This window comes from Castor canadensis, chromosome 6 (assembly GCF_047511655.1).
Source record: "Castor canadensis chromosome 6, mCasCan1.hap1v2, whole genome shotgun sequence".
Classification (NCBI taxonomy): domain Eukaryota; kingdom Metazoa; phylum Chordata; class Mammalia; order Rodentia; family Castoridae; genus Castor; species Castor canadensis.
In genome coordinates, this window is record NC_133391.1 from 112500260 (window position 1) to 112527694 (window position 27435).

Sequence of the window (27435 nt, forward strand, 5' to 3'; positions counted from 1 at the left end):
TATTATCCTCCTGTTAGTTACTCCCTGCCATCTTGGTTATTAGATCCACTGTTACAGTATCACAGCACTTACGTTTAAGTAACCCTTATTTTTGTTTTTGTTATGTTTTATGTTAGTTATATTCTTGCCATATGGTCTAGACTGGCTCCAAACTTGTAATCCTCCTGCCTCTGCCTCCCAAGTGCTGGGATTTACAGGCATGCATTACCCTACCTGACTTCTTTCCTTCCTCCCCTCCTCCTTGCCTCCCTCCCTCCCTCCCTCCCTCCCTTCCTCCCTCTCTCTCTTCATACTATATACCATCTCCGTGCCTAACGCCATTACTGCTATGTCCTATTATAAATACTTCAAACCAAGCAAGGGAGTGGGGCTTCCCAGCTTTAAATACTAACCAGGCATTTTGGACAACACATTCTTGACGACGGAACCTGGACAACATTTATCAAACATTTTGTATTGTGAAAGGGACCGTCGGATAGCAACTCATACAGAAGTAAATATGATGGAAAATTTCAACAAGCCTGCCAAGTGCTGGGACTGTTTTCTTCAAGGGGCTTCCTCCACTGCCCGAGATCTTGAGTACCCTCCTGGTCAGTCATCCAGAAGCAGTTCTTCACAAAGTTGATGAACTTGGCTTCCACTTTGGGAGCAGAACCACCCTTTTCTATACTTACTTCAGTTTCGCTTTAATATCTTCTACGGAACTAGGTTTTTTGATATTTTAGGAATTTTTTTTCTTGACGTTTTGATCTTGGATTGATAGTTTTGAATCTTTTCCTTTCTTGTTTGATTTTTGTGCATTTTTGCCTGGAGTACATATAGATTTCTTCACTGGAGCTTTTGCTTCAGTTTCCTCACCATCAAAATCATGACCATCTTCTTCATCAGCAGCAAGTTCTATTTTTTTCTGTGGAACCTTACTACCACTTCCAGGGCCAGATTGCTTTCCAGATATGCTTAAGAGCTGTACATCTTCCCTCTCTTTGTCTTCTGTCTCTGCATCTTCCTCCACAGCTACTAAGTGTTATCCACTAATATGCGTGGGTCCTGAACCACACTTCAGCCTTAAGTCTACAGGTAATATAATTTCAAAGCCCTCAAGGAAACCATTGGCTATGCAGACATTTTTGAAGTTGTCAGTTACTTTAATTCCTCACTTTCATACTCCTTGACTCTGCTTCAACAATTCATCCTTTGCACCAGCCCTAAAACTGACTGTTCTTAATGACAACTGTTGCTCATTTTCATCATTGTCCCCAGTCAAGTGATAACCTTTGTTGACCAGTAGTTCATAACCAAAAAGATAGTTCTGGGATCTCAAGAGACTTGTGTCCATGTCCATGGAATCTTCCATGGGGTGGTGGCACACACTTAGGTGGCAGAAAATGTTATGGAGAAAATTGATTCCTGCCCTAGAGGACAGATGTGCAAGATGGAATCTCACCAGTCCCTTTTGTTTTTTTTTGAGATTGTCTTACTATGTTTCCCAGGCTGGCCTTGAACTCAGGATCCTCCTGCATCAGCTTGTTCAAGTGATTCTTATTTTACACGAAAGTCTAATCATAGCAATGCCATTGGTTTTATTATAAGAGCTATAGTTCTGTTTTACTGTTATTTATCCCTTAGTGGGTCTAATTTATAAATTAAATCTATTAGGTCTGGTACTGTCCAGTTTCAGGCATCCATTGGGGGTTTGGAATGTATCTGCTGCAGATAAAGTGAAACTACTATAGTGTAACTTTGATACTCTTCACAGAATTTTATTGGGGATCTTGTTAACAGGGTCTTGCTATGTAGCACAGACTGGCCTGGAACTTGCTATGTTGTCCAGGTTGGCCTTGAACTCACCATCATTCTGCTTTAGCCTCCTGAGTGCTGGGACCACAGGTGTTACTCCCAGCTTCTAAATGCATTCTTTTAAAGTGTTTTTAAATCTACTGCACTCATTCATTTAAATGTAGGAGCCAAAAACTCTTGAGGGGCACCGGGAACGTAAGTATGAATGACATATGGTTGTTTAAGAGCATTGGCTCTCATGTAGGAGAAAAAGAAAACAGTTTAGAAGCCAGGTGTGGTGGTACATGTCTGTAATCTCAGTACTTGGGAGGCTCAGAAAAGAGGATCTCAGGTTAGAGGCCAGTCTGTGCTACCTAGACCCTGTCTCAACAACAACAACAGAACAGCTTAGCAAGTGAGTATGGAAGGAGCCCCTAACATTAAACTATATGAGTTCATAGGTGTGTGTTTCAGTGCTAAAATATGTGAACTCCACTTGTGAATATTGGAGAGAGTGCAGTCAAATAAGCTCTTACTGTTGTTGACTTTTGGGTTGCACAGGGATGCTGGAATGCGTTCTCCCTGTCCTTGTTTGGAATCAGAGCTGAGGTGAGTGGAAGGTTTGTAAGAGGGGCCAGTGTTGCCCTCACCGGCTAGGGTGTAATCACAACAGGCTAGGTGTTTTGGGGGTGTGGTTTTTCAAGTTCATGGGTAAGTGTAATCAAATAACTCTAAAATTGTCTCCCAGCTTGCCGGCTGTCATCAACGTGGGTTTTATTTTTGGTCACACAGGCTGTGTTTCTATATAGATGTGAGAACTTCTGCTAAAGCTGATGAGGGCTTCTGAGCCACAAAGAGGCGTGTTGGATACTCACAGACATGTCGTCTCCCATCCCCTCAACTCTCTCCAAAAAAAATCAAGATGAATTTGTTTCTCCATAAGTGACACGTGGGAGCTGCACAATTTGAGTCATTTGAGGACAGATCTGGGGAGGGAGAGGGTCTAAGAGGAGAGGGCTGAAGCCAGAGCCAAGTGTTGGGACAATCCAGCGGAGCTGCTCTTCAGCACTGCTGTTCCTTTGGCTTCTGATGGGTAGAGTGAGTTGTTACCAGTTGTCACTTGCCTTTGAAATGTTAATTTGCACTTCAGCAGTTAACAGTTCTGCACAACTCCTCAGCTGTTCTTCCTAGTAATGCAGGAGTGAGCAATTTTTTCCCATAATGAGCTACTAGTAAACATTGCAGGCCTTGGGCTGACATTATTGTACAAAAGCAGCCCAAACAATATGCCAACAAATGAGGAGCGTGGCTCTGTTTCAATAAAACTTTGTACTAGGATTGGGGAGCATGTGGCCAGGGGCTCTCAGAATCTTGAAGTTGTAGATAAATGGGAGTCCTTATCTTGCCTAGGGTAAAAAATCATGAATAGTACAAATTAACCCTGAAAGTACTTGAAATAACTGTAATCTATACATGGTTATAGGTGTACAGTGTTTCATTAAAAAGTTAGCTCTTTATTTATTTTGCTGTGCTGGAATTGAACCCAGGGCCTTGTGCATGCTAGAAAGTATTCTGCTGAGGTACAGCCCCAACCTGTTAGCATGGCCTTTAAGCCTGTTTTACTCATTGCTGTATCCCCTAACCCTGAATGATACCTGTAGATAGTAGATGGGAACGAGTGGATGTTCAAATTCTGTACTGTAATATGTGCACAAAAGTGTATTGTGTAGTGTAAATAAACAGTATAGGGAATAAACAGTACACATTCAAACTGTAATTTTACTGTAAATTTTCAAAATTATACACAAGACAGTCATGTGTATAGTTGCATCAACATGCAGTGTTTTCCAGGTTCACACATGTAAGAAAAAAGTCAGCTGATTTAGTTAGCTAAGTGATGTTTCACATAGGCTATTAGCAGCCCCTGAATGTTTGCATTTTCCAGAGCTTAGGGCTGGCCTTACTGCTGTCTCCCTCCCCACCTTTCACATTCCTCTGTCATGCTTACCTCCTTTGCTATGTCTATGCTGCCTACTCCCAAATCCTCATCTCTAGCCGAGCTGTCTTTCTGGAGCCCCTTGTGGCGCCATCTGACACCTCCCTTTGATACAGGCTCTCCCTGTGCAACCAGTCATTAGGTGAGTTGCTGCTGCCTCACCTCCCTGAATGCTGCAACTCCCTTCTACAGTTGCCCGCAAACCTTGAAACTGGAATTCCTAGTCCTGGGTCCGTCTTTCTTTATTCATAGGCCATGTCACATCCAGTAGGATGGTCCATTTCATGGCCTTCATCCTCACTGCTACTGCCTTATTTAAGAGCTACATAATTCTTCACTGGAATTTACTCTTGGTTCTTCTAAATCACTTGCTGATGTGGTTCTTGTTCACATATTCTGCCTTCCCTTTAACCCAGTTTTCTTAGTGGAGAGTGGAATTTGCTGACTCTGTTCTGCTTCTGAGGAAGAGCTTTTCCCAGTGTGATTAGCTAGTCCTCTGCCAGTTGTCTTATTTGGATGCAAAACTTATTTAACACTTTAATTAGAGTCATTTTCTAGGTGTATTATATGATAACCACAAATAGAGGAGCTGTGAATGTAGGACCTGTCTATCTTTGCTTTAAAATTAGACTCTGGAATTTTAATTCTTCCTTTTGGCTTTTAATAAGGATACAACGTAGACTTTTCTCTTAAAAAAATGTTCAGGTACCTAAACAAAAGAGAAGTGGGCACTGGTTGTTACTGTTTTAAAATAGTTCCCAGATCCCACAAAGAGCCACAAGGATGCTTGCTGACTGAGGAATGGACCCTGGTTGTCCAGTCTGTCTGGGGAGGGGGAGGGTTGGTGTGTATTCCCATCATAGTACGCTTGTCCACTGGTGGGTGACTAGCAGACACCGCTAGCACGGAGTCTGGAATTACTTCACAAAGAAAACTCTCTTGGAAAGTTTTGAAGATGAGTGGAATATCACAAAAGGAGGCTGACTGACTGCCAGAGGCTTGCCACTCTGAAATTCTTTCCAAGTGAGAGAGATTAAACAGAATCTGCAGATCTTGTTCTTCTGGTTTCTGTGAGCTTAATTCATTGTTCATGCTGAGCTGCCCAAAGCTTTCTCAGTAGCTTGTTTTCATTCAGTGCTCTAGAAGTTTGAGATAATGAAACATAAGACTAATTAGCTTTGCTAATGCCACATTTTTATCTCTTAACTCATATGATATTATAGGCGCATGAGCTCATCCTCCTCTATATTTTTATAAGAACCACTCCCAAAGTCTGTCTGTCTCTCTCTCTGTGTATGTCTCTCTCTGATACATATAATTTATATATCATATGACATGTCTATATATGATTTATCTCTATATATAATATATGTATTATTGTCCCCATGGTTGTGGCATCTGGGCCTCTGGCCAACTAGACCAGCAGGTCTTTCTGTCATCGTTCTCATGTTTCTTGAGATTTATTCTCCTAAGAATGAAGTTGTTGAGTGACATTGCTGACACCTCCTTTGTAGGCAAAATTATGTGGTGCTTCTTCCAGCCTCTTCATAAGTGTGAGCTTCATACTTACTCTCATTTTTTGGAGATGTTTATTTTCGGAGAGGACTAGGTCTGTGAAAGAGTGCTGGCCTTTTGGAACTTAGATCTTTTTTTAAAAATCTCTTTTGTTTTGTTTGTATTTGTAGGACTGGGAATTGGATCCCAGGCCTGGCACATGCTAGGCAAGTGCTTTGCCTTGAGCTAGATTTCCAGCTCTTGGTTTTTTGAGACAGGGTCTCACTATGTAGACCAGGCTGGCCTTGAACTCACCATCCTCTTGCCTCAGCCTCTGGACTGTTGGAATTAGTCTTTGGCCACCATGCCTAGCTGGAGCTCATTTCTTACAGAAGAATACCAAGGAAAGATTCACCTTATTGGAAGTTGACTTGTAGTGAATCATCTGGAAGGTGAATACAGTATCTCCTATATTCTAAGATGCTAGTTTTCCCCAGGTTTAGGTTGGAATGCATCCATCAGTCAGATCCTTGCAAGGTGTCTAGCTCCCTTCCCTGAAACTTCTTTCTTTCTAAACACTAGATAGTGCCTTAGAGCTAAGGAAGTTTACTAATGACTACAGTAGGTTAGGAACTGTGGTCAGCAAGTCACAAGGCTTATCTGATGTGATTCCTAGAGCATCTCCATGAGATTATTTCATATTACTGATGGGGAATTTGAGACTGGGGAGGTGGTATAACTTGCCCAAGTGAGCAATGGAGTCAGGATTTGAAGCCCATGTGAGGTACTTCTTCTTACTTGACGTTTGTGGTTTGAGTTTGGTTGCTGTGAGAGATGGGAGGTAACCCCTTGCCATCAGAGACCTGGACAGAAATGACACAGACTGTGTGCCTGGCTTACATGTTGTGTCCTCAGATGCCCAGAGCAGGTTTAAGAGGTAAAACTCTTGCTTGTAGAATCTGCATGTGATGTACGTTTTCCTTTTCCAAAATTAGGATGGAGTTTGGAACAGCAAATATTTAATCAGAGCAAATTCCTCTTGCTAAAATCCCATTGGCTTGTTCAACTTGGAGGGTTTTTGCCTAAAAATACTCACCACTTACTGAAGGCTAAATATGCAAAGTCACCCAGAGAGCATAAAGGAGGCTTGGTTAGTATTTGGAGCAGGGCGTTGTTTGCCTGCTTTTAGTTTGGGTGAAATGTGTGGCGACACATACTTGTCCCTTGAGGAGCCTAAGGGGCTCTGGGCACAGTCTAGGTAGACTGGAGTAAACAAGCAAGGCAGTGTTTGCTGGGGCCGATAGCATAGAAGACTGGGCCTGCTGGTGTTTGGAGGGAGAAGGAAGGAAGAGTGAGTTTGAGGCAGGAGGGTTAAGAGGGTAGAGGTGAAAAATGGGCCCATGTGGATGGAAAAGGTGGCAATGTTGCATGTATTGTAGTGGAGCGGGGCTCAGGAATTAGTGTTGCTTACAGAGTGGGAGAAGGGAGAGAAGAAGAGAATTTAGGGCTGGCAGAGTGACTCAAGTGGTAGAGCACCAGCCTGGCAAGCACAAACCCCAGTACCACCAAAAAAATAGAAGAAGAAGAATTTAATGATATTATAGAAAAGTAAATCCTAAGGCAGGAGGATTGGGAGTTTAAGTGCTACATAGCAAGAACCTGTCTCTTAAATAAATAATAAAATAAAAAGAAATAAGAAAAAAAATTCTATGTAAATAAAGCACCCTCATAATAAATAAGGTTGTATAGTTTCTTCTTTATCAAATATCTTTTACAGATTTAAAGCACCATTATTTTCTTGTCACCAAGTACTGTTTATAAAGATAGGACTTTCATTTCTTGTTAGAATCCCTGAAACATTCATTATGTGTGTGGTCCCCGCGGCTTAACAACATGTGAAGTTTTTAACCAAGGTGGGTGCTGAGTCCCATTACAACTCAGCTAAAAATTCAGACTCCTTCAGAGAGCACTCATGGGAGTCTGTCATTCCTTACATGTGAATGCTTTCTGTGCTTTTGTGTTCAGTCCTAGTTGCTGATCCAATTCTGGACTGGGTATTCTCACTGGGTCCAGTGGTGATGCCCTCAGCTGCCTCAAACCATGTGTGAAAAACAAACTCCTGCTCTGTCTGCCTGTTCTTTGCCCAATTCTGGCTTTATCCCCCAAAAAAGATCCCTCTACCAATCCTTCATGTCATTTTTGTCATACACATCCTTCCAATTGGGAATTCTACCCATAGAATTTCTACTGGTTGACCTTTTACCTATTGCCCGGGGCCTTCAGACTTGCCCTCCTGCCTCATTCCACCCCATGTGTCCTTCCCTCTGCAGTTACAGGAATTCCAGCTTGCCTACTGAACAGTGCCCAGACTTCTAAGTGTGGCATGACCAGGGCCTTTCCCAAGAAGACCTGGACTTCTTTCCAGCTTCATCTCTTGCCAAAAAAGTTTTAGTATAAATTTGTCACATGAGCTCCTCAGGCTAAGGATGTCTGATATTATGTGGTACAGATTTATACTATAAAACTATTTACTGTTTATTTGAAATTTAATGAGACATTCTGTATTTAATCTGGAAACCCTACATATGTGTTTGTTTGGTATTATAGGAAAGTTCAAACTTTTCCTCTGAGTGTTTGGTAATTTTAGTCTATGAAATAAACTGACAATAGACAGATCCACAGGAGAAAAAATACACAAAATGATTGCACTAAATAAACTGAGGGGTCTACTGAGTCCTGCTCAATAGCCACTTTAATGAAGTATACATTGCTTTTTATAAACTCCTTTTAAACAGAGAGCATTTGGTCAGAAAAAGCATTACGTGTCAAGGTTACATTAGCACAGGGAAGCACAGTTAAAATTAACTCTTTGTTATGTCTCATTTAAAACGGGAACAGAGAAGCAGGAGAAGCACACAGTCAACATAACTTTCTTATTTACATCTGAAGGACATGAAGTCATCTGGGAACCCTGAATACTGTTTTTCTGGATGTCGGGCTTTCTCACAAGGCCAGATACCAACTCACACAGGGAAGGTCTGGTCTGAGACTTTTGCCCCAGTTCCTTGGAGCTTTCTCACAAAACCAGATGCCAATTCACACAGACAAGGTCCCACTGCTGGCTCCGACAAAAAACCATCCCCAACAAAAATAATCAGTGTCCAAATGTGTATCAGTTTTGACCTAGCCTTGCTGTCACAGATAGTGGTAAAAAAAAATGGGGTGGAATTTTGTGTATTGACAGACAGAGATCTCCATGTAATATTACTAATTTGAAAAAAAATAAACATTACAAAACATTACATATAGTCTTTTAATTGTTTTTTGTGGTGCTGGGGATCTCACACATGGTAGGCAAGCACTCTACCACTGAGCTATACCAGCCCAAATATTTTTTTATAAAAGCTATTTTTATGTATCCACTGCATGTATAGTACTATTGAGTGCATATATGTGTGTCATGTTTATATTACATATACAGTTCTATTTCTATAAAATTCCCCTGCCTACAAAGTTGTTGACTCTCCTGAAGGAGGGGAGTGACATTCTGAGGTGATGGCGAAGGTGTTTCTCACTCTGTATTCTATATATTTGTGCATTTCAAGGAAAAAGAAAACACCCATGTATTAGAAATGTAGTGAAAATTCTGATAATGCACTTCAGAAATCACTGGGACAAGTAAAGGCTGAGTGATATTTTATGAGAACTATATTCTTTAAAAAAGATTCAGGGAAAATTAAGAAAAAGTCTTTACAAGATAGATTTTTTTTCCCTCAGTCTTTGTTTTCTTATGTACACAGTCCATTTGCACATTGTATTTTGACTTCAGGCTGAATGAACACTGAAGACAATGCCTCTCTAACCTAGTTCTAATGGACAGTTTTCTCTTTTCCCTCAGATTCCTTTTTTTGAAGACTTTTGTAAAGGCATTAAAGCCGGTGACACCTGTGAGAAGCTGGTGGGGTATTCTGCAGTGTATAGAGTCTGTTTTGGAATGGCTTGTTTCTTCTTTGTCTTCTGCCTACTGACCTTGAAAATCAATACCAGTAAAAGCTGTAGAGCCCATATTCACAATGGGTAAGTTTTCTGTTTTCAGGGGGATTGCTTCTCCTTCCTTATATTTTGGGACACATCCAAGATCCCTTCTACCTACCCTTCAGATCCCCAGCTGCTTGTTCTCTAGTTAAATCATTGACCCAGATTTTAGGGAACTTCTGCTTGTCACTACCCAATAGCCTAGGAGCTACAATGCTATTTGTAACACCTGGTACCATGATGAGAAATTCACTGGAGACAAAGAGTTTATTTCTTGTACTAAAGCCCTTCTTCCAGGTCATTTCCACCCCTGCAATGAAATGCAGTTGCACACAATGGGAGGCCAAGTGTGTCTAATTATGGGAAAAGGCATTCTGCAGTCACTTAATTACTTCCCCTCCATTTGGAGAGAACACTACCAATGGCAGAACCATGCATTGACATGCTACCTTCCAAAAGTTTTTTTGTTCTTCTTTGAATATCATTTAAATACATTTCTTTCTGTCTCTTCCTCTCCCTCCCCCTTTTCAGCTTTTGGTTCTTTAAACTTCTGCTGCTGGGAGCCATGTGTTCAGGAGCTTTCTTCATTCCGGATCAGGAGACCTTTCTGAACGGTACAGATGGGGAATTTGGTGTATCATTTATTTTGTTTTTACCTGTTCTGTAAAATTATCAAATTATTATTTAGTCCATGGTGCCTTTCATATTTTGAATCACTGATTTTCTTGTGGCTATAGAAGAATTCCTGCCCACCTGCCCACATATCCTCACTACCCCCTGCCCTGTTCCCCTTCTAGGTAACCTTTAATAAGAGGACCTTTTGTTACTTTGCTGGCTGAAGAATTGAAATGATAATTTTAAGGTTATTGGCCTTAAGGGAAAATGAGACACTTAAAATTTTGCTTTGAAAACTAGTTTATCATGTTAGCATGACCCCAAACAGCCCAGGGGAGGCCTTTTTCTTTCTGAGCACTGTATAGAAAGCCCAGCAACACAAAACAGAGGCTTTCCAGCAGTGAAAATGGGGAAGGAAGTCATCCTCCAGTTTGCTTCTAGAATTTATGTGAAGCTATGTAACATTGAATTGTGTTCCTTACAAATAGAACCCAAGTTTCATCTAATATGAAGCCTTTAGCCATTGCCGAAACAGGGCCCTGTTACTCATTTGATCTTGGGCTGGAAGGGGAGCAGAGGTCCCTGAATTTTGGTGGTTCCAAATGCTGTGTTCAACCCAAATAGATTCACTTTCCTAATTAAGATAGTAAAAACATTCACATTGTGCTAGTTGATAAAAAATAGCTATAGTCCCTCAGACAGTTATATATTAGGGTCTGGCTAAGTTTTTAGGATCATACTAGCTTTTCATATGCTTCTTTATTATTTTATTTTTATTAGCATATATAAATTATACAAAGTAATAAGTTTCATTGTGACATTTTCATATGTGCATATAATGTACTTTGATCCTGTTTTCATATTCTTAAGTATACTGTGTCCAGGCTAGGCATGGTGGTATATGTCTATAGTCCCAGCCCAGCTAGGCTGGGGTAGGAGAATCATGAGTTCAAGGCCAGCTTGGGGTAGAAAGACCCTATCTCAAAAAACAAACAAACAAACAAACAAAAAATGTTATAACCAGGTCTTGCTTTTACCTATACTGTTAACTCATCTTGTTATTTTCCACAGAGAGATCTAGTTATTTTATGTATATTTAGGATAGAATATTTAGAATGAGAAGAACACTATAAGTCTTCAGCATAGCTTTGTCATTTTTATTGATATGTGCAACCCACATGAGATGGAAGAGCCAAAAGAAGCCCTCATCCCTTCTAGGCTGAACCTCATTTTGTCACTGGGTATTGGTGACTCTTTCCCCAATAAGATTTAAACTCTTGATTTTTTTGGTGATAGGTGTTTTTGTTTTTAAACTGTGCTCCATTGGGGATTTTGTGAATTACTTCATCTGGCAGTTTAGCATGGAGGTTAAGCTTGCATGCTGTAGAATCAGACTGTTCAGATCCCAGCTGTGCCTTTTGCCATGTATGATGCTTTGCCAAACCACATAGATTCTTGGTTTATCATCTGTGAAGTGAGTGCATATAATAGCGCCCACCTTATGTGTTTTTGTGTGAATTGATTTGTGATTAAGGTATACTAAGCATTCAGTAAAAATGAATCCTTCCTTTTAAGCTAACCACATGGAACACTCACCTCATTGCCTATTGCACGGTTTTTCTTTACAGCCTGGCGTTATGTGGGAGCCATCGGAGCCTTCATCTTCATAGGTATCCAGCTACTCCTGATTGTGGAGTTTGCACACAAATGGAACAAGAACTGGTATGTGCTTTTATGCAAAGCTTCCAAGCAAACTCTCTCATTGACTCAGAGAAATTGCCAATTTTTGATGAAGACTGAACTCTGAATTCTGTTACCAGAGATTAGTAGTCTTTTTACACCAAAAACAATTGGCCTCATTACTTTCTTTTCACACTTGTTTTTTGGACTTCTCCATTTACTCCTCTCCGGTATTGTTTTTCTGTCCTTTCTGCCCTTCCTTCTTGCATTTACTTTCCACTTTTTGACGTTTTTTTCTCTGAGCTCTCTTTTTGGGTTCTATGTCTGCCACTGGTGTGAACCATTACTGGTACCTTTCAGTGCTGGCTCTGTGGTTTTGTAGTGGCTGTAAACTTGAGTGGGCTTTGTCTTAAGCTGTCATCCTTGTGAGATTAGCAGGAGAACAAATAAAAAACAAAAATACTTTGGAGGTGGCGATTTGCCTTCTTTCTACGGAGCGTGGGATGGAATAGTTTCCTTTTAGAAATTTTTGTTTCATCTCAACTTCCCAAGAAGGGAAATACCCTTTATTAGGAAGATCTGTTGTCTACCTGAGAGAGCCATCTCGCCTTTCAAAAAGATGGACTTTTACTAAATGCTTTGAAAGTAGATTCACGTCCCAAGCTGAGTGGGGAATGCACTCCTTTAACAGCCAGTTTTTTTCTTGCTGAGCTACATTGAGCAAATGACTACCAGACAACAACCTCCTAGCAGCTGACTTCTGAGGCCAAGTTGACTTTTCTGATGCTAGAAGACTAAAGCACTTATTAACTCTCTCTCAAATTTATTTTTAAAATAACCTCTTTTTCTCAGTTTTGTTTGTTTGTTTGTTTTTAAGGTAGCCCAGGCTGGCCTGGAACTCATGATCTGTCCGGAGTGCTGAGATCATAGATGTGCAACCACTGTGCCTAGCAGCATGGCGGATTTAAAAAAAAAATTAGAGTGCCAGATGAACGTGAATATTGCTTTTGTCTTGGATAAGACAATACACACTGTCCAAACTCTATAATACTTTTTATTTTCAATATAATCTTCAGCTTGGAAGCTGTTCTTTTCTTCTGCTTCTGTTTTTTTAAAGATCAAATAATGAGTTGTAGTTGTTAGGATACATCAGTAAAATGGTAGTGTCAGTCATTTTATTGTTAAATATTCAATTAAGCACTGCCAAATATGAGCAACTTTTAAAAACGTTTACAGCATATTGAAGAGTCATACAGATAGCACTAATATTTTTTGTCTTAATCTCTACAATTATATGAATCTTGGCATGAGTTATGCTCTTGTGTAAATTACTATACTTTTTGAGTCATCCTTAAAACTTAGTAATTTATGTTATGGTCTCTTCTAGATCTTACGTTGAGGCAGCAGAGATTTCTTAAAGATAAACTGAATGGGTGACTATAGTTTTATGTGACCCAATTTTATTATTTGTATAGAAGAAATAGCCATGAAAACTTGCATATGTATTTTAATTGATTAACATCACTTCCAAGTAGTTCTTAATGTGTGAACTTTCACTGTTTCTTTTGAATTAGACAAAAATAAATATGCATTCCTAAAATTTTTACAAATATACTTCTAGTAGGGTGCTTGATGGTAAAAAATTAACATCTTGGGTACTGAGTTCCTGGTTTGACCCTTAAATCGCATGTTCCCTTGGGAATACTTTGTGCTTTTGCACTCTGACATTAATGCTTTGATTGATCCTAGAACCACTTTCTGGAACCTGTTATCAGTGCCAAGTTTCAACAGCTATTTTGGAAGAGTTTGGTTGCTTTAAAACTTCCTGGAGCTGCTCAGTAAGAACAGCCTAAGAGCTCTGCAACAAATACTGTTGCTGGTGCCCAGACTTTGAGAACAAAATCCCAACAAAAATCCCCTTTGTGAACATATTTATAGTTGATTTGTCTGCCTAAAATTAGGAATAAGCTAGGAAGCTCATTGATACTGTTATTTTCTGTTAAACTTTATCTGATTTGGCCTACTTTCTGCTGTGCTTTTAAAGAAAATCTTCCTTAATGGGATGGTCTAGAGAATATGTGTGTCATTCTTGTTGGAACAGCTTCCTAGATGGAGCTTTTTCTTCTCTCTTTCCTTTTTTTTTTTCTTTTTGCTCTTGTAAGTATGTTGAGGAGGAGAAGATACCTAACACAGTAGGAGAGAAGCCAGAAGAAAGCAGATGTCAGCATCTGTCACCTTCTAGCTTACCATTCCTCTTTAGGGCATATCACGCTTGGCCCCTTCGACCTCAGTCTTCATGTTGTAAAATCATGGAGTTGATTGGACTAAATGTTGAATTTTTGTTGTTGTTCTTGTCTTTGGCTTTCTAGGTCAAATCTTATGACTGAAAGTGTCGATTCTATTTTAAAAAGTTGAAATAACAGAAAGTAGATAATGTAATCTAGTGTTTTGTATGAAAATCCTTTTCAAGACATACTAGGTTTAAAATTCACTTTGTTGGGTTTAGTTTAATCCTGACGCTTCCCTAAACCTGAGCTCACCCAGCATTCCCAGCCTGGTGCTCACTTGCTGCTGTGTCTGTGGACTCTGCCCTGTTAACCTAGTCCTTTTTCTTCTCTATCCCATCTCACTTGCACTACTCAGCATGCATTTTGGAATATATATACCAGACAACTTTGTGGTAGGCATGGAGACTACAAAGATACATAAGTCATGTACTTATTTGAGCTATTTCCAAAAACAAGATGCCATCCAGAGGACCAGACGAAGTTGAAGCAGCAGGAACAGCAGCCTCTCTGCTAACATTGCTGCTTAAAGTTATTTTTAACAGGTGATAGTCTTGGCATTAGTGTTCAGTGATCACCTACCAGTCTAGGCAGTGACAAGTTAGCAGGGTGCACAGCCATGGCCTGGGGCTGGTGTTCTTGGGGGAGGGAGGAGAGTACTCAACATGGAATCAAGCAACTATGCAATAGGTTCATTGGTGAAGAAGTGTGAGAGGGTTCAGGAGAGCTGGGTAGGCTGTGCTCTTTTGAGGGAGAGCCTGAGGCAGGACCCTGTGGGCCTTAAAGTTTAGGGTTCATTTAAGGAGCAAAGGGGATTGACTGTGGCTTGGGCCCAGTTGTGCAGGAAGTGTAGGAGATAACATCAGAGGTAGCTTTGTGCTGATTGCAGTGCCTTTGGGAGCCAGTGCAAAGGGTTTGGTTTTTACTCTTTTTCTTAAATTTTTTTGTAGAGCTAAGGATCAAATGCAGGGCCTGGTGCATGATAGTTAAGTGCTCTATCATGAGTGACATCCCTTCCCTTAAGGCTTTTGTTTTTTAAGAGAGATGTTGGAGGGCACACAAGGGTTTTGAATCTATGTTTTGAATTGAGAAAAGATTAGAGAGGAACAGGTGTATGCAAAGAGACCAGTGGGGAGGTGATCCAGGTGACAGGGGGTAGATTGGAAGCAGGTGGCAGCAGTGGTCAGATTCTGGTATAATCTGAACATGGAACAAGTAAAGATGGCTTCATAGTGGGTGTAGGTGGCATTGCCAGAGAAGAGTTCAGAGCGGCTGCACTTAATGTTTTTCCTATTTCTCCCCTGCCATTTTCCCAACAATGGGAACAATGGAGTTGGCATTCTCTGAGGTTGGGAAGATTACACACAGGTTTGGGGGGAGTTTTGGAAAAGGGAGGTGTGAATATAGATAGGAAAGTCATCCTAGATGAGCTAAGTTTAAGGTGCAAAGTAGACCCCCCAAGTGGAGACATGGAGTAATGTGAGTCTGGAGTTCAGGGGAGGGGTTAGGGTCAAACATTTAACTTTGGGAATATAAATATAAGGAAATCCTTCTTATAATAATAACGGCATAATCCAAAAGACTGGAGAAAAAGTTGGACCTCCCCACACTAATCAACAGTGTTTACCTTTTTATATATAATTCACTCTGTCTCCTTGTCATCAGTTATTATTTGGCTCTTAGATCCTCTCCCCCCCTGCTTCTTGAGTCTCATTTCTCTCTCAGTTCCTTTGTGTGCCTTTTTTGTAAGATAATTCTGTGGTCATTGAAGTGTCTGGCTTGGTTTCAGGAATTTGATGGTCATTATCATTTTGGCCTTTGCTCCCTATTTTTTGGTCTCTGGCAGCAGTAATTTTTCCATCAGTAATACATTTTAGCTGGGTTGCTTGAACGTTTTCCAGTTTTGTGAAAACATCAGACAAGTTGCTTTCTCTGTGAAGGTTTGGGAGAATTTGGTTACAGAGAGCAGTTGAATCCTGGGGCAGATGACAGTGATTCAGTCCATCTCTCTTTTGTTCTGTCTTTGTCATTTAACATTATGTACACTCTTTGTTCTGAGCAATTTCTATAGATTTAAACCACCACTTTATTAATATTTATATTAACTAGAAGGCACACAAATCCCTTCCCTTAGTTTCTTCATGATACATCCCATGGTACATGGTACACGTTTTTCTTTGCCTGATTTTATTCACTGTTTTTTAATGTCAATTCTCCTTTAATATTTCCTGATATTTGGGAGAAGAAATATGATTCTTTCAGTACTTCTTTCAGTACAGGGAGAAAAGAGTTGGGTGGGCCAGGCTTGCGTTTGTTTCTCTGTAAAGAGTAGGTGGAGTCTTAGTGGAGCTGTTGGCAACATTTGGAGCCAGAGTCAGTGGCAACCCCAGGCTCTGCATTTATGGAGAAAACTTGAAGGGAACCCTAGCAAAGAGTCAGAAAAGAAAATTTTTCCAATGTTTAAAGAAGATTCTAAGGCTGAGCCAAAAAGCTGGCATGCTTATGAGAACTCTCTAGCTGTGATGGGCATACTCATTGCTAAACCGTGTCGTCTGCACAGTGGATTCTGGTGGCAGTGGTGAGGCTGATAGCATCAGTCAGTGCCTGAGGGGTGGAAGATGGCAGAGAATGGAGCCATCACTGATTTGTCTTTTCTCTTCTCTGTCTCACCCATTTCCTGGAGAAACAGGACCGCTGGCACTGCCAGTAACAAGCTGTGGTACGCCTCCTTGTCCCTGGTGACGCTTATCATGTATTCTGTTGCTGCCGGAGGCTTGATTTTCATGGCAGTATTCTACACACAGAAAGATGACTGCATAGAGAACAAAATTCTCCTGGGAGTGCACGGAGGCCTGTGCCTGCTGATCTCAATGGTAGCCATTTCACCCTGTGTCCAGAATCGTAAGCAAGGCTTTTCTATTCTTCTGTGCTTCTATCTTCTCTAAGTGTATTTGAAGAAACCCAATTCAGGTCTTCTTTAACCTTCTGTGGATGGGTCTGCAGTAGGAAGGGTGGGACTCCAGTCCTCTCTTTATGTCCTGGGGCTGGGCTGAAGGTGATAGCCACGTTTGCCTTGTGGCCAGAAAGTCCCGAACTTAATATACCACAAAGAGCCATAGTTGGGAAATGAGCTTAGTCTATGTTAAGCAAGGTGTTTGTGAGTTTTTCCTGTAATCTCTGGGTAAACCTTGAATGAGAGGAGTCAGGAAAGAGCTATCTCTGGGGCTGTCTTTCAATCAAGCTGTGAACCAGAAAGCCAGGACAGCGTGGTCCACTGTCAGGAAGCAGGAAATCCTATCCCAGCAGCAGCTGTCCTCAGACCCAGGCCCTTACTCAGTGAAGTCAGCAGAAACATGCAAACCTGACCTTGCTTGTGGTTGTTTCAAAGCCATAAAGGAAGAGACAGTGGGGTTTGAAAGTGCTTTAGAAAGTGGAGGTGTGAGTTGTCATTTATAAACTACTTCTGATGTTTTCCGCTATTGCATGGACTCTGGGGTTATAGAGAGAGGTTCCTAGTCTAGTCTCTTGTAGGAAACATCTATTCTATTGGTGATTAATATGCACATGACATTCAGATTTCTAGGTAGGAAAGGGAAAATTTGTACAATAAATTTATAGCCACCTTGAATACTTTCTAAAATAATGGTTTAAAAAAGTAACCAGTGGCAAACAAGTTTTTCAGAACTAAAAATTTTTCAGTACTAAAAAATTTCCAGTCCGTTATTGAAATTGAGGTGATTATTCTCCCAGCCCCTTTAATAGATCAGTTAAGAATTTTGTAAAACACAGTATTGCTATTCAGATTAAAATTTTGGGTTAAATCTTGCCTTTTGAAATAGGTAGAGCATTTATAATATTTGATTTAATGCCATGAGTTGCTAAGATAAGCAATTCTTATTCCCATGCAAAGAGGAATATTATGAGATTCCTCTTAATTTAGCCAGATATGAAATTTTAGCCAGATATGAAAGACTGAATCTTTTCATGTCAGCAGATGGTTGAAAAGTTTCACAATAGAGAAATCCCTTGTTACCAAATCCGTATTTACTCTGAATGATCCAAACACTAAGTTTAACTTAAATTTTGTAACTTTAAAGCCTTTCCCTCAATGAGTACCAATGAATACCACATCCCACAGCTTTCAAGTTAGCCCGGATCAACTCTTGTACTTAAACAGTGTACTCTAAGACTCCTTTGCCCACGACAGATGATGAGATGTCGGTAGAGAATTTGTCATTTCTAAAATAGCAGTATTAGGGTAAGTGCATGACCCCCACTTCCTTCACCCCTGCACTAAATTTTAGTTTTGTCTGAGAGACACATGAGGTACCTCTTTTCTGAAGTGGCATTATGTTTAAGGAGTGTAATTCTGGCAGGGAGGAGGGAATCTGTTCTTTGAGAGTGTACCATCTTACTGCTGAAACTTAAAAACTGTCTCCCATCTGTCTCATCATTTCTAGGACAGCCACACTCCGGGCTCCTGCAGTCAGGACTCATAAGCTGCTATGTCACGTACCTCACTTTCTCTGCTCTGTCCAGCAAACCTGTAGAAGTAGGTAAGCCTTAGTAGGAAGCATGTGCTTGCGGTACGAATGTTTTCATTCATGGAGGAATGAGCTATTATTGAAATGTCAAGGACTCAATAAATCAAAGAAGCAAGAAGACTAGACTTTTTCACGAACTAAAGTGTTTAACTTGGCTGTGAAAATGAAAATTCCTTCGTTTGGGTCTTCCACCTTTGTGGAAAAGACATGAACAAAAGTCACTTTTGAGTTTGTGTTTAGGCCTAGTTTACATTTTGCTTCTCTGTGTTGTGAAGAATTTTTTTTTAATTTTTGCTTCATTTTAAAATTTTTCTTACTTTCTTTTCTTTCAGAGGTTATTTCTTTGACTGTAACAGAGGGAGTGAAAAGACTATGGAGGAAAGGGAAGCAGGAGGCATGATTCAGACCCAGGTCTACCATTTGCTAGCCGGTGATCTTGAACTCAAGATGACCTGCTAATCGTAAATGACATTTATTTACAAAGACAACAGAACACAGTGGTTGGAGCCAGACTGCCTGGGTTTATAACCTGTTTCTATAGAGTGTTTTTTGTTAGTTTGTTTTTTGGAGGAACTAGGGCTTGAACTCGGGGCATATACCTTAAGCCACTTCACCAGTCCTTTTTTGTGAAGGGTTTTTTTTTTTTTTTTTGAGATAGATCTCTTGATCTGTTTTGCCCAGGATGACTTCAAAGCAATATCCTCCTGATGTCTGCCTCCTCAGTAGCTAGGATTATAGGCATGAGCCACCAGTCCCTGGTCCATAGAGTGGTTTTAAAAATTCAGGGAGAATGTCTTATCTAGATATACGTACCAGTCACTTAGAAGAGTTCTAGGCACATAGTAGGTGCTGGGTTCACTGTTGTGATTGTGGAGTTGTTGCAATGATTATTTGAAGGATTTTTAAGCTATGAGAGTATTATTATATTCTGAGGTGTTCTTATGAGCCCCCAAGACTTGCCAGCAAAATACCAAAGTTTCTTTTTTGATATCTAAACTCAGCATTTTCATCTTTATCACTTTTGTGACATATAAGTGTACATATATGCATATATATATATATATATATATATATATATATATACACATAAGAAAATGAATGTGTGTATGTTGGGGTAAATTCTATCCTATATAAATCATGTTAAGTAAATATAGTCTCTTTAAAGGCCAAAAATCATATGTTCTCCCTCATATGCAGACTTTAGACCTAAAACAAATGCAGTAATATTATAGGACATGGGACACAGGCTAAGGGGAGAGTGCCTACAGGAGGAGTAGGGAAAGGTAGGAAACCCAAACTTGAAAGTGTTTGATGTCCCCACTGCAGAGGAGCTAATACAGTAACCTTAAAACAACAGAGGCCACTATGGGAAGGTGACCAGGAAGTAGTGAAGAGGTCTGGTAGAGATGAATCAATTCGGGTTGTAACGCACATGTGCATGGAAGCAATGCTAGAAATCTCTCTGCATAGCTATCCTTATCTCAAACTAGCAAAAACGCTTTGTCTTTCTTATTATTGCTTATGTCTTCTCTTCAACAAAATTGGAGAAGAGGGCAGAACAGGTTCTGCCTGGAAGCAAGGGGGGTTGAGGGGAGAGGGAGAGGGAGAGGCAGGGGCAGGAGGGAGAAATGTCCCAAACAATGTATGCAAAATATGAATAAATAAATAAATAATAAAAATAAGTAAATATAGTCTGCTTAGAATAGAAAATTGAAGTTGTTCAAATTTAAAAGGCAAATGCTGTGATAGTTTTGAATGAAGGTTTTAGCATGCACACGTAGTATTCATGGGTAGGTCTTATCCCTAGAGCTGTTTATAGTACAAAGTGATGAGTGGAGGTCTTATGGTAAGTGTAGTCTATCCTGTAGTTAATTTTTTTTAAAGTCCACCTTGACTCTAAAGTTAATTTAAATCAGTCCTTTAAGACTTTCTTTTATGACTTTTATGCATTAATCTGTTTTTAACTGAATAGGGTTTTTGTTCACAGTAGTTTTTTAAATAGCAAGTATCACTTAAAAGCAGGAAAACACTTTTTTTTAATTTTAGAGGATACTACTTAGAGAAGTTGTATTTTGTTCATTTTTCTTAAAACGTTTTTCATTGGCTTAAGAATAAAGGTCTTTTTTAAACCACAGCACACATAGTTAAATTTACTGTTTCCAGTGTGAATACTAGTGATAATTTTAGTCTAACTTCAAGCAGAATGTGTATGTGAAGTGGTTTCTAGACTGTTAAGTTTTGTGTTTATGTTCCTTATTTTCGGGCCAAGTTGGCAACCAGATGTAACTTGAGTGTTCAAAATTGAAGATACAATGTTAGGCAAAAAGTAAATTACCACTGATGGTAATATAGAAATCTTCATACATAGCCTCAAAATTTTGCTAAAAGACCACCTTAGGAGGCTCTCAAATTACAGACTGAAAGAGGCCGTGACCTGTTTACTGTTACGTACAATAAACTAACTTCTCTGGGTTAAGAGACTGGGCCAGGAGCTTATTAAATTGCTTCTGTGTTGGCTGTTGACTGGCCTCAGCACACCTGGGGACTGGCACCCTATTCCGCTCTTCAGATACTGCTGAACCCAGAGAAAAGTGGATCTCATTTTTCTTTTTACTCTTGTTTAAATAATGTTGAAAAAGAACAAGACTGAAAAGTCTTTAGCACCGAACTGGAATGTGGGGGTCTTGTTCCATGTGTGTGTTGATGTGCGATGGTGGGGTTTTGAAACAGCAAAAGCCTGGCCTGAGTAGAATCTGATGGTACAGTAGATGTTTGCAGCAGTAGGGCTCCCTGCTCTGAGTCACACCGGAGCTACCTGAATTTTTCCAAAATGAATGGGCCTGTGAATTGCAATAGTCCTTTCTAATTTGTCTGTGATTACTTGGTTTTCTTTTCAAGTTCTAGATGACCATGGGAAGAATGTAACCATCTGTGTGCCCAACTTTGGTCAAGAACTGTATAGAGATGAAAACTTGGTGATTGGACTGGGTACCACCCTTTTGATTGCATGCATCTTGTATTCATGGTAAGTCTTAGGAGTCACTTGAGGTCAATTTGTAGACTTTAAAATTACAGAGAAAGAATTGAAATAAGTTTCAGCCACTATCAGGCATCAAAACAAATACCATCTGAGGCAGAAGTAACACTCTATGTTACTTCATGAACTCTGCATATTTGAACTCCCCTTAGCTTACTTGTATTTATATGAGGCAGATAAAATAAATACATGATATTTGGTGGCACCATTGCCTAATGGCCTTTAAAAGACAGTTTAATAGTTGCTATAGAGCTCTTGAAGAGGAAGGGTCACAAAGTGAAGAAGAGATAGAATGTGCCAGAATATTCTGGCAGCTTTCTAATCCAAAGTAAATAGCATTTGTCCCATTGTTGATGGAATGAGAACAGAGCATTGCATACATGGTCATTCTGCAGATGGTCCAGGAAAGACAGGAAATGTCTCTCTTCTTGTATGCGGAGCCCCAGGAAATGTCTCTCTTCTTGTATGCCGAGCCCCACGATGCTGTTAAGTAGGTGAGGCAACACGTCCCAAAGTTGGTGTGACATACATAAACAAGCTGTGTTTCAGATGCTCATGGTGGAGGCTACTCTGCTTTTAAAATGTCTCAAAGATTGCTGGACAGAGAAGGCAAGGATAGAAGTAGCTGTTCTGATGAGTAAGCTTCCTTTTGGCAGTAGCCATTACACATTAGGTTTTACTTCTGTTTTGCATTTTTGCATATTAAGTTTTAGTGTGTAAGAAATTCAACTTGTCATGCACACATTATACACTTCCTTTTTCTGAAACAATTCTGGTGGTGATAGCTTGTATAATAAAACGCCTTTCCAAGTGTGATGGTACTTATACCTTCTTATACCTTCAAGCCTTACAAAGGGGCCAACAGAAACAGAGTCTGCTCAGAGTTAGCCAGAAAACGGTTGCTCGTTTTCCAGGTAGTTAACGTCATGGTTGTCTGACATTGATTCTCAGTCCGTGACAGTGCGGCAGGGTCTCATGTTGGCATCAGAAGGGACCATGGTGCCAAGTTTTGGCCTTTTGTTTTTATTCTATAAATTGTTCATGAATACCTGCTATATCCAGATGGTGAATGGGATTCAAGCCCAAGTCAGTGAACATTTTCAGTAAACCCACAGAGCCACCAAGATTTGAGTCCTGATTCTTAGCTCTTCCTTCCTCAAGCTTTTCCTTCCTTTCCTTGTCTGTTACTGTGGCTTTTGGGGGGGTGGTGAATGGCAGCAGCATTGGGCTAACTTCATGGGTTCTTACTCAGTTATTTTCTGTAGTGGATTTTTCATGTAAAAATCCTTGTAAATCAAGGGAGAAATAGGTTACTAAATGCACATATAGATCATTGCATTTTAAAAATAAAGTTGTGTTACATATAGAAAACATCTAGGAAGAAAATAAGCTGAATTTATAACTGTACTGGAATTAAGGATCACTGATTATTGCCTCTTCTTTTTGTTCTTTATTTCTTTTGTGGTACGGTGCTGGGTTTTGAACTCAGGTCCTCCCACTTCTTAAGACAGATGTCCATCACTTGAGCCAATGCCCCTAGCCTGTTCTTTTTGTTCTTAACAAAAAAATGTTTTTTGCAGTGGTAGCATTTCTTTTCATCATTTTTGTATTATCAGAAACATCTATAAAGGTATTTAATAGAATAAAAACATATGTTTTTTGTGGGTTGCCAGAAGCCCAGTAGAACATAGAAAAGTATGTTTGCTCCTTAAGGGGCAAAACAGGGAATTTGGATTTGCTATACACCATCAGTAAAAAAGATGGCATAAATTCTGCTTAGTGCACCAAATAGAATTGTCACCTGTGGAGGTATTTTGCAGTGTGAAATTTATACCTGATCAGATTTTTAGCAGGTGTAAAGAATCACTTTTAACTGGGTGTATAACTCAGTAGTAGAGTGCTTGCTTAGCATGTGCAAAGGTTCAGTGTTCTCTCCCCAGAACTGGGTGGGGAAAAATCACTTTTTAGCCACTGTGAATAAAAGACAGTAAATAAAGTATCTATTTCAGAATTGAGGCATCATAGTGGAGGGTTGGCAAGGGCTAGTCTGATATTCTCAAAAGATGTCAATTTCAAAGCTGACAGCTGCTATTTGAAATCTAAGTGCCAACAACAAATGTTGTTATTGAATGCTAGTAATTAAACTGCATAACTTTATTGGCCAATGTTGGGGAGACATGAAACAGCAGTACCCCAATATGGAGATAAGGAATAACCAGGTTGTTCCGCGAGGTGTTTCTGTAACATGTGGGCAGGAGTACTCTGTATTGCTAGGTGATTTATTCCTCCCAGGAGTTAGTGAAGCCACATGGAGCTTTGGTGATTAATGGCTGCTGTAATTACCCATGGCAGCCCCACAAGGAGTCAGTTTGGAGAACACTATAAACACACTGGCTTCAAGATCACAGGAGAGTGAATTCGGACTCAGCAGGCCCTTGAAAAAAGGAAATTCTGATAGGGATAGGCCTCAGCTCAGTGAGAGGCTTTTCAAATCTTGACTTCCTAAAGTTTACATTTTCTTTCCTGTAAGAGGAATGAGAGGTTGGGTCATGATGCAAAAAGAAGCCGCAGTCATTTGGGCAGAAACTGTCACTTGAACGTGATTGCAATATCTAGAATTTTTAAAAGTGATTGCAGGGAGCCAGAAGACAGTGGGTGGCATGCAGGCTAAAGGAGAAGACATCCCAATGTTCAGTGCAAGGCCCAGATCGCCTAGGCATCACTTTTGGTAAGGTTAAAATAGGGCTCGGACCACTGAATGACTTTCATCCCTTTGGAGTCTCCCTCCCCCTTTCCCCAAAACCCATTTCTTTAGGGGCTGTCTTCTGTCTTGAGTCCTGCTGTTGGGGTCCTCACTGGGAGGTACATTTTTCTCTGTGTTATCTCAGCCGAAGGTACTGTTTAGCCAAAACTTACTCCTGGCCTTCTGCCTATGGGAAACTTTTCTCCTGAGGCCCCTTCCCTGGCTCCCAGGAGTTCTTGCTATGAATGAGCCCCAGCTTAGATCCCAGGAAGGCCTTTACCTTGGCCTTGGTGAGATTCAACTTGCTGGAGTTCCTTGATGGCTCTTTCTGTAGGTCCTTCCTCTAGACCTGCTAGTCCTGCATCCTTGCTGTGACAAATCCCAGCCTCCACCAGCGATTTCCTTACTCCCTCCTTGCTCTCCAGATTTTGATTGAGGTTGTTACTCCATTGACTTTAAGCTCAAGCCATCAGGCCAGACAGGATCTTGGAATCTGTCAAGGTCACTTCCCTCTTTGGACATAAAGGGATGAAGTCTGTTCCTGCAGTGCTCTACCCCAATTTCAGAAGTCCTTTTCTTGAGTCTCCTTTGCTGGAGGATTTGGAGAGACAGGTTGGCAGACTGTCTCCCCACCCCCAATCCCAGGAATGGTTTGAGGTAATACCCCTCTCTTAAGACAGGACTGTAAGCTGAATGACTTGTATAATTAGACTACTAGGATGCATTTTTTGCTCTGAAATGTTCCCTGTCTTTTTCATTGTTAGTTATGCTTAAGAGGAAAAAACTTAACTCCTTAGTATTTAAGCTCTCTAGGAAAATATCCTTTGAATTCAAAATTAGAAAAACTAAGAATCTTTATTAAATGTTAAACAACATCCCAGTTCAAAATGGAACACTCACAGTAACTCAGCAGACCAAGTGGATCACAGTTAGTGTGATCTCACTGAAGAGAAGGTTGGCTTCCACTGAGAAAAGATAGCCATCAAGTTATTTATTCTTCTGGTATGTTCTGGGCCTGCTACTTCATTTAAGAAAAAAAAGGAAGGAGGGCTGGATGTAGTGGTGCAAGCCTGTAATCTCTGCTACTCTAGAGGTAGAGGTAGGAGGATCACTGTCTGAGGCAAGCCCCAGAAAAATTGGTGCAAGACACTGTCTGAAGTAAAAAAACAAAAGGACTGGAGAGTATGGCTCAAGTGGTAGAGTGCTTATCTAGAAAGCATGAGGCTCTGAGTTCAGGACTCAGGACTACAAAAAGAAAAAAAGGAAGGAGTGGTAGTTTCTATCTTTATTTTGAGAATTCTGCTACTGCCTAACCTGCTAGCTAGAAATCTTCATGGCTCTATTAGGAGCATGGGGTGGGCTCACTCAGGTCACGCAGGATTCTGGTCTCCTTTGGAAGCCATGAGTCATGGATTACATACTACTTGGGAATTTTTTTGAACTTTGTCACACAAAGGTTGGCAGTAGTCATAGGAGGGGTCCAGGGCCTGCCCTGTAAGTCCATCTGGGAGGCCAGGATCCATGATTGCCAATAACATAGTCTGGGTATGTTCTTTAGAGATTTTCTGTGAGCAGGAGACTGGCAGCACCATATTCAACTAAAGCCAGGAGGTCAAGGAGCCCTGCGTTGTGATTCACTCTGCCAATATGGAGGAAATACGGAGGATGTGTTGGGTACTGCAGTGGTTTCAGGAGGGGAAGGAAAGGGGGGAACACATTTTGGGGGATGTCTTAAGGATGCAAGGCACTGGGACATTTTAGGTGGGGCCCAGAGAAAGTAAACATACTGCTCCTGCTGGTGCTGGTGCTGGTATTGGTGCTGGTGCGGTGCAGTGCGGTTGACGTCTTTGAAGTATTGCCTCAATCAAGTGCTATTAGTCTCCTGCTCCCCTGTAGGAAGTACTGGGCTAAGGTCACATATTCCTTACCCCTGGAGAGATCTTAAAGATGACCTTGGAGTTGTTTTATAGCACAAAGTCAAATAGATGGGTCTTTGTAATAGCTTGCATGCCAACCATAAGAATTTCCTAGGCCTAGAGAGCCTACAAAACTAGTATTTTCTTGATAATATCAAGAGTGCTCTATAGGGAAAGGCTATGACTAAATAAAGGCCTTGTATTATGGTAACATCTACTTGGAGAAGTCACATGTCAATAATGATGAACTGGATATAAATATTTTTACAATAAAAGTAAAACCTTCCTGTTTTAGTGCTCTGTGATAGTGGAATTGAAATGACAGAGATGTTAGAGTCAAGTTACGTCTTTCTGAAACACTTATTCCAAAGAATTTATAAAATGGAGTGTTTATAATAACTCATAAAGAATAGTCATCATCTTCTAGATGAATATTTCAGACACTAATCTCATCCAAAAATTAAGAGTTATGCTCTCCACTATGGAAACTTTATGCTCTACTAAAGCATAGTCCATCTGCACAAAATACAGGGCAGTCGTAAGTGCAGGAGCAGATGTGTAGATTCCTTGGATGCAGAGCCAGTGGTCAAGTATTTCCATCCTGCATCTGACCCGGCTCCCAGTCAGGAAGTGGGAGTGCACTGGGCCTGGACCAGTGTCCATCTGTTCAAAGCAGATGTGAAAGTGATGCTGCTGATCTTGAATAAGTACAGAAGAAGCAAGAGGCATGGATCCCAGAGGACTGCTTTGTGAGCAAGGCTTCTTACTGCTTCTCTATAGCTCATGGATTTCTTCTTTCCTCGGGAAAGAGGGTACGAGCAAAGAAGGCCATGCCGCGTCATGGGTTAATTTGCTGCAGATGAGTCTTACTTTCTGCCCTCCACCAGCAGACCAGCTTTTTGAGCAGTGACACTCACCCCCATCTCTGCATGAGGCAGGATTGTTGCCTTTTTCACTGAGGAGTCCCCAGTGCTCAGAACAGGGCCTGACACATAGTAAACCTTCCACACTTTTGCTAAATGCATCTATAAAGTTAGCTAGAATCCTAAGTGTTGTGTATATTTGAATTTGCTTAAAATGTTTCCTGTTTTTGTTTTTTGGGGGAAATAAATGTGTTTACCCTGGAAGCTAAATTTTATAACATCTCACCTTTTTGGGGTGGGGAAAATAGTAGGAGGAGTTTTTGTAATATACTGAGAACTACTCTGCTAAATTTTCAAAGGAAAAAACATCATTCTGCCATCAGCTGACTATCACAGTAAATGACTGTGGCCTTTGCATTCATGCCTTTTTTTGCTTTTTAAAAATTCATTC

At 40.4% G+C, this 27435-nt stretch overlaps 1 protein-coding gene and 1 pseudogene across 4 annotated transcripts in view; one reads left to right on the top strand and one right to left on the bottom strand.

Annotated features, from left to right (window-relative positions):
• The window catches only part of Serinc5 (serine incorporator 5), a 98613-nt gene that overhangs the window by 58526 nt on the left and 12652 nt on the right, over positions 1-27435 (top strand). For all 4 annotated transcript variants that reach the window (XM_074077216.1, XM_074077218.1, XM_074077215.1 and 1 more), the window contains exons 3-8: positions 9165-9343; positions 9833-9915; positions 11545-11638; positions 16571-16782; positions 18342-18437; positions 21324-21450. In XM_074077216.1, the coding sequence (XP_073933317.1) occupies positions 9165-9343; positions 9833-9915; positions 11545-11638; positions 16571-16782; positions 18342-18437; positions 21324-21450 (791 nt within the window). The remainder of the gene's footprint in view (positions 1-9164; positions 9344-9832; positions 9916-11544; positions 11639-16570; positions 16783-18341; positions 18438-21323; positions 21451-27435) is intronic.
• LOC109687363 (nucleophosmin pseudogene) lies at positions 513-1354 on the bottom strand (annotated as a pseudogene).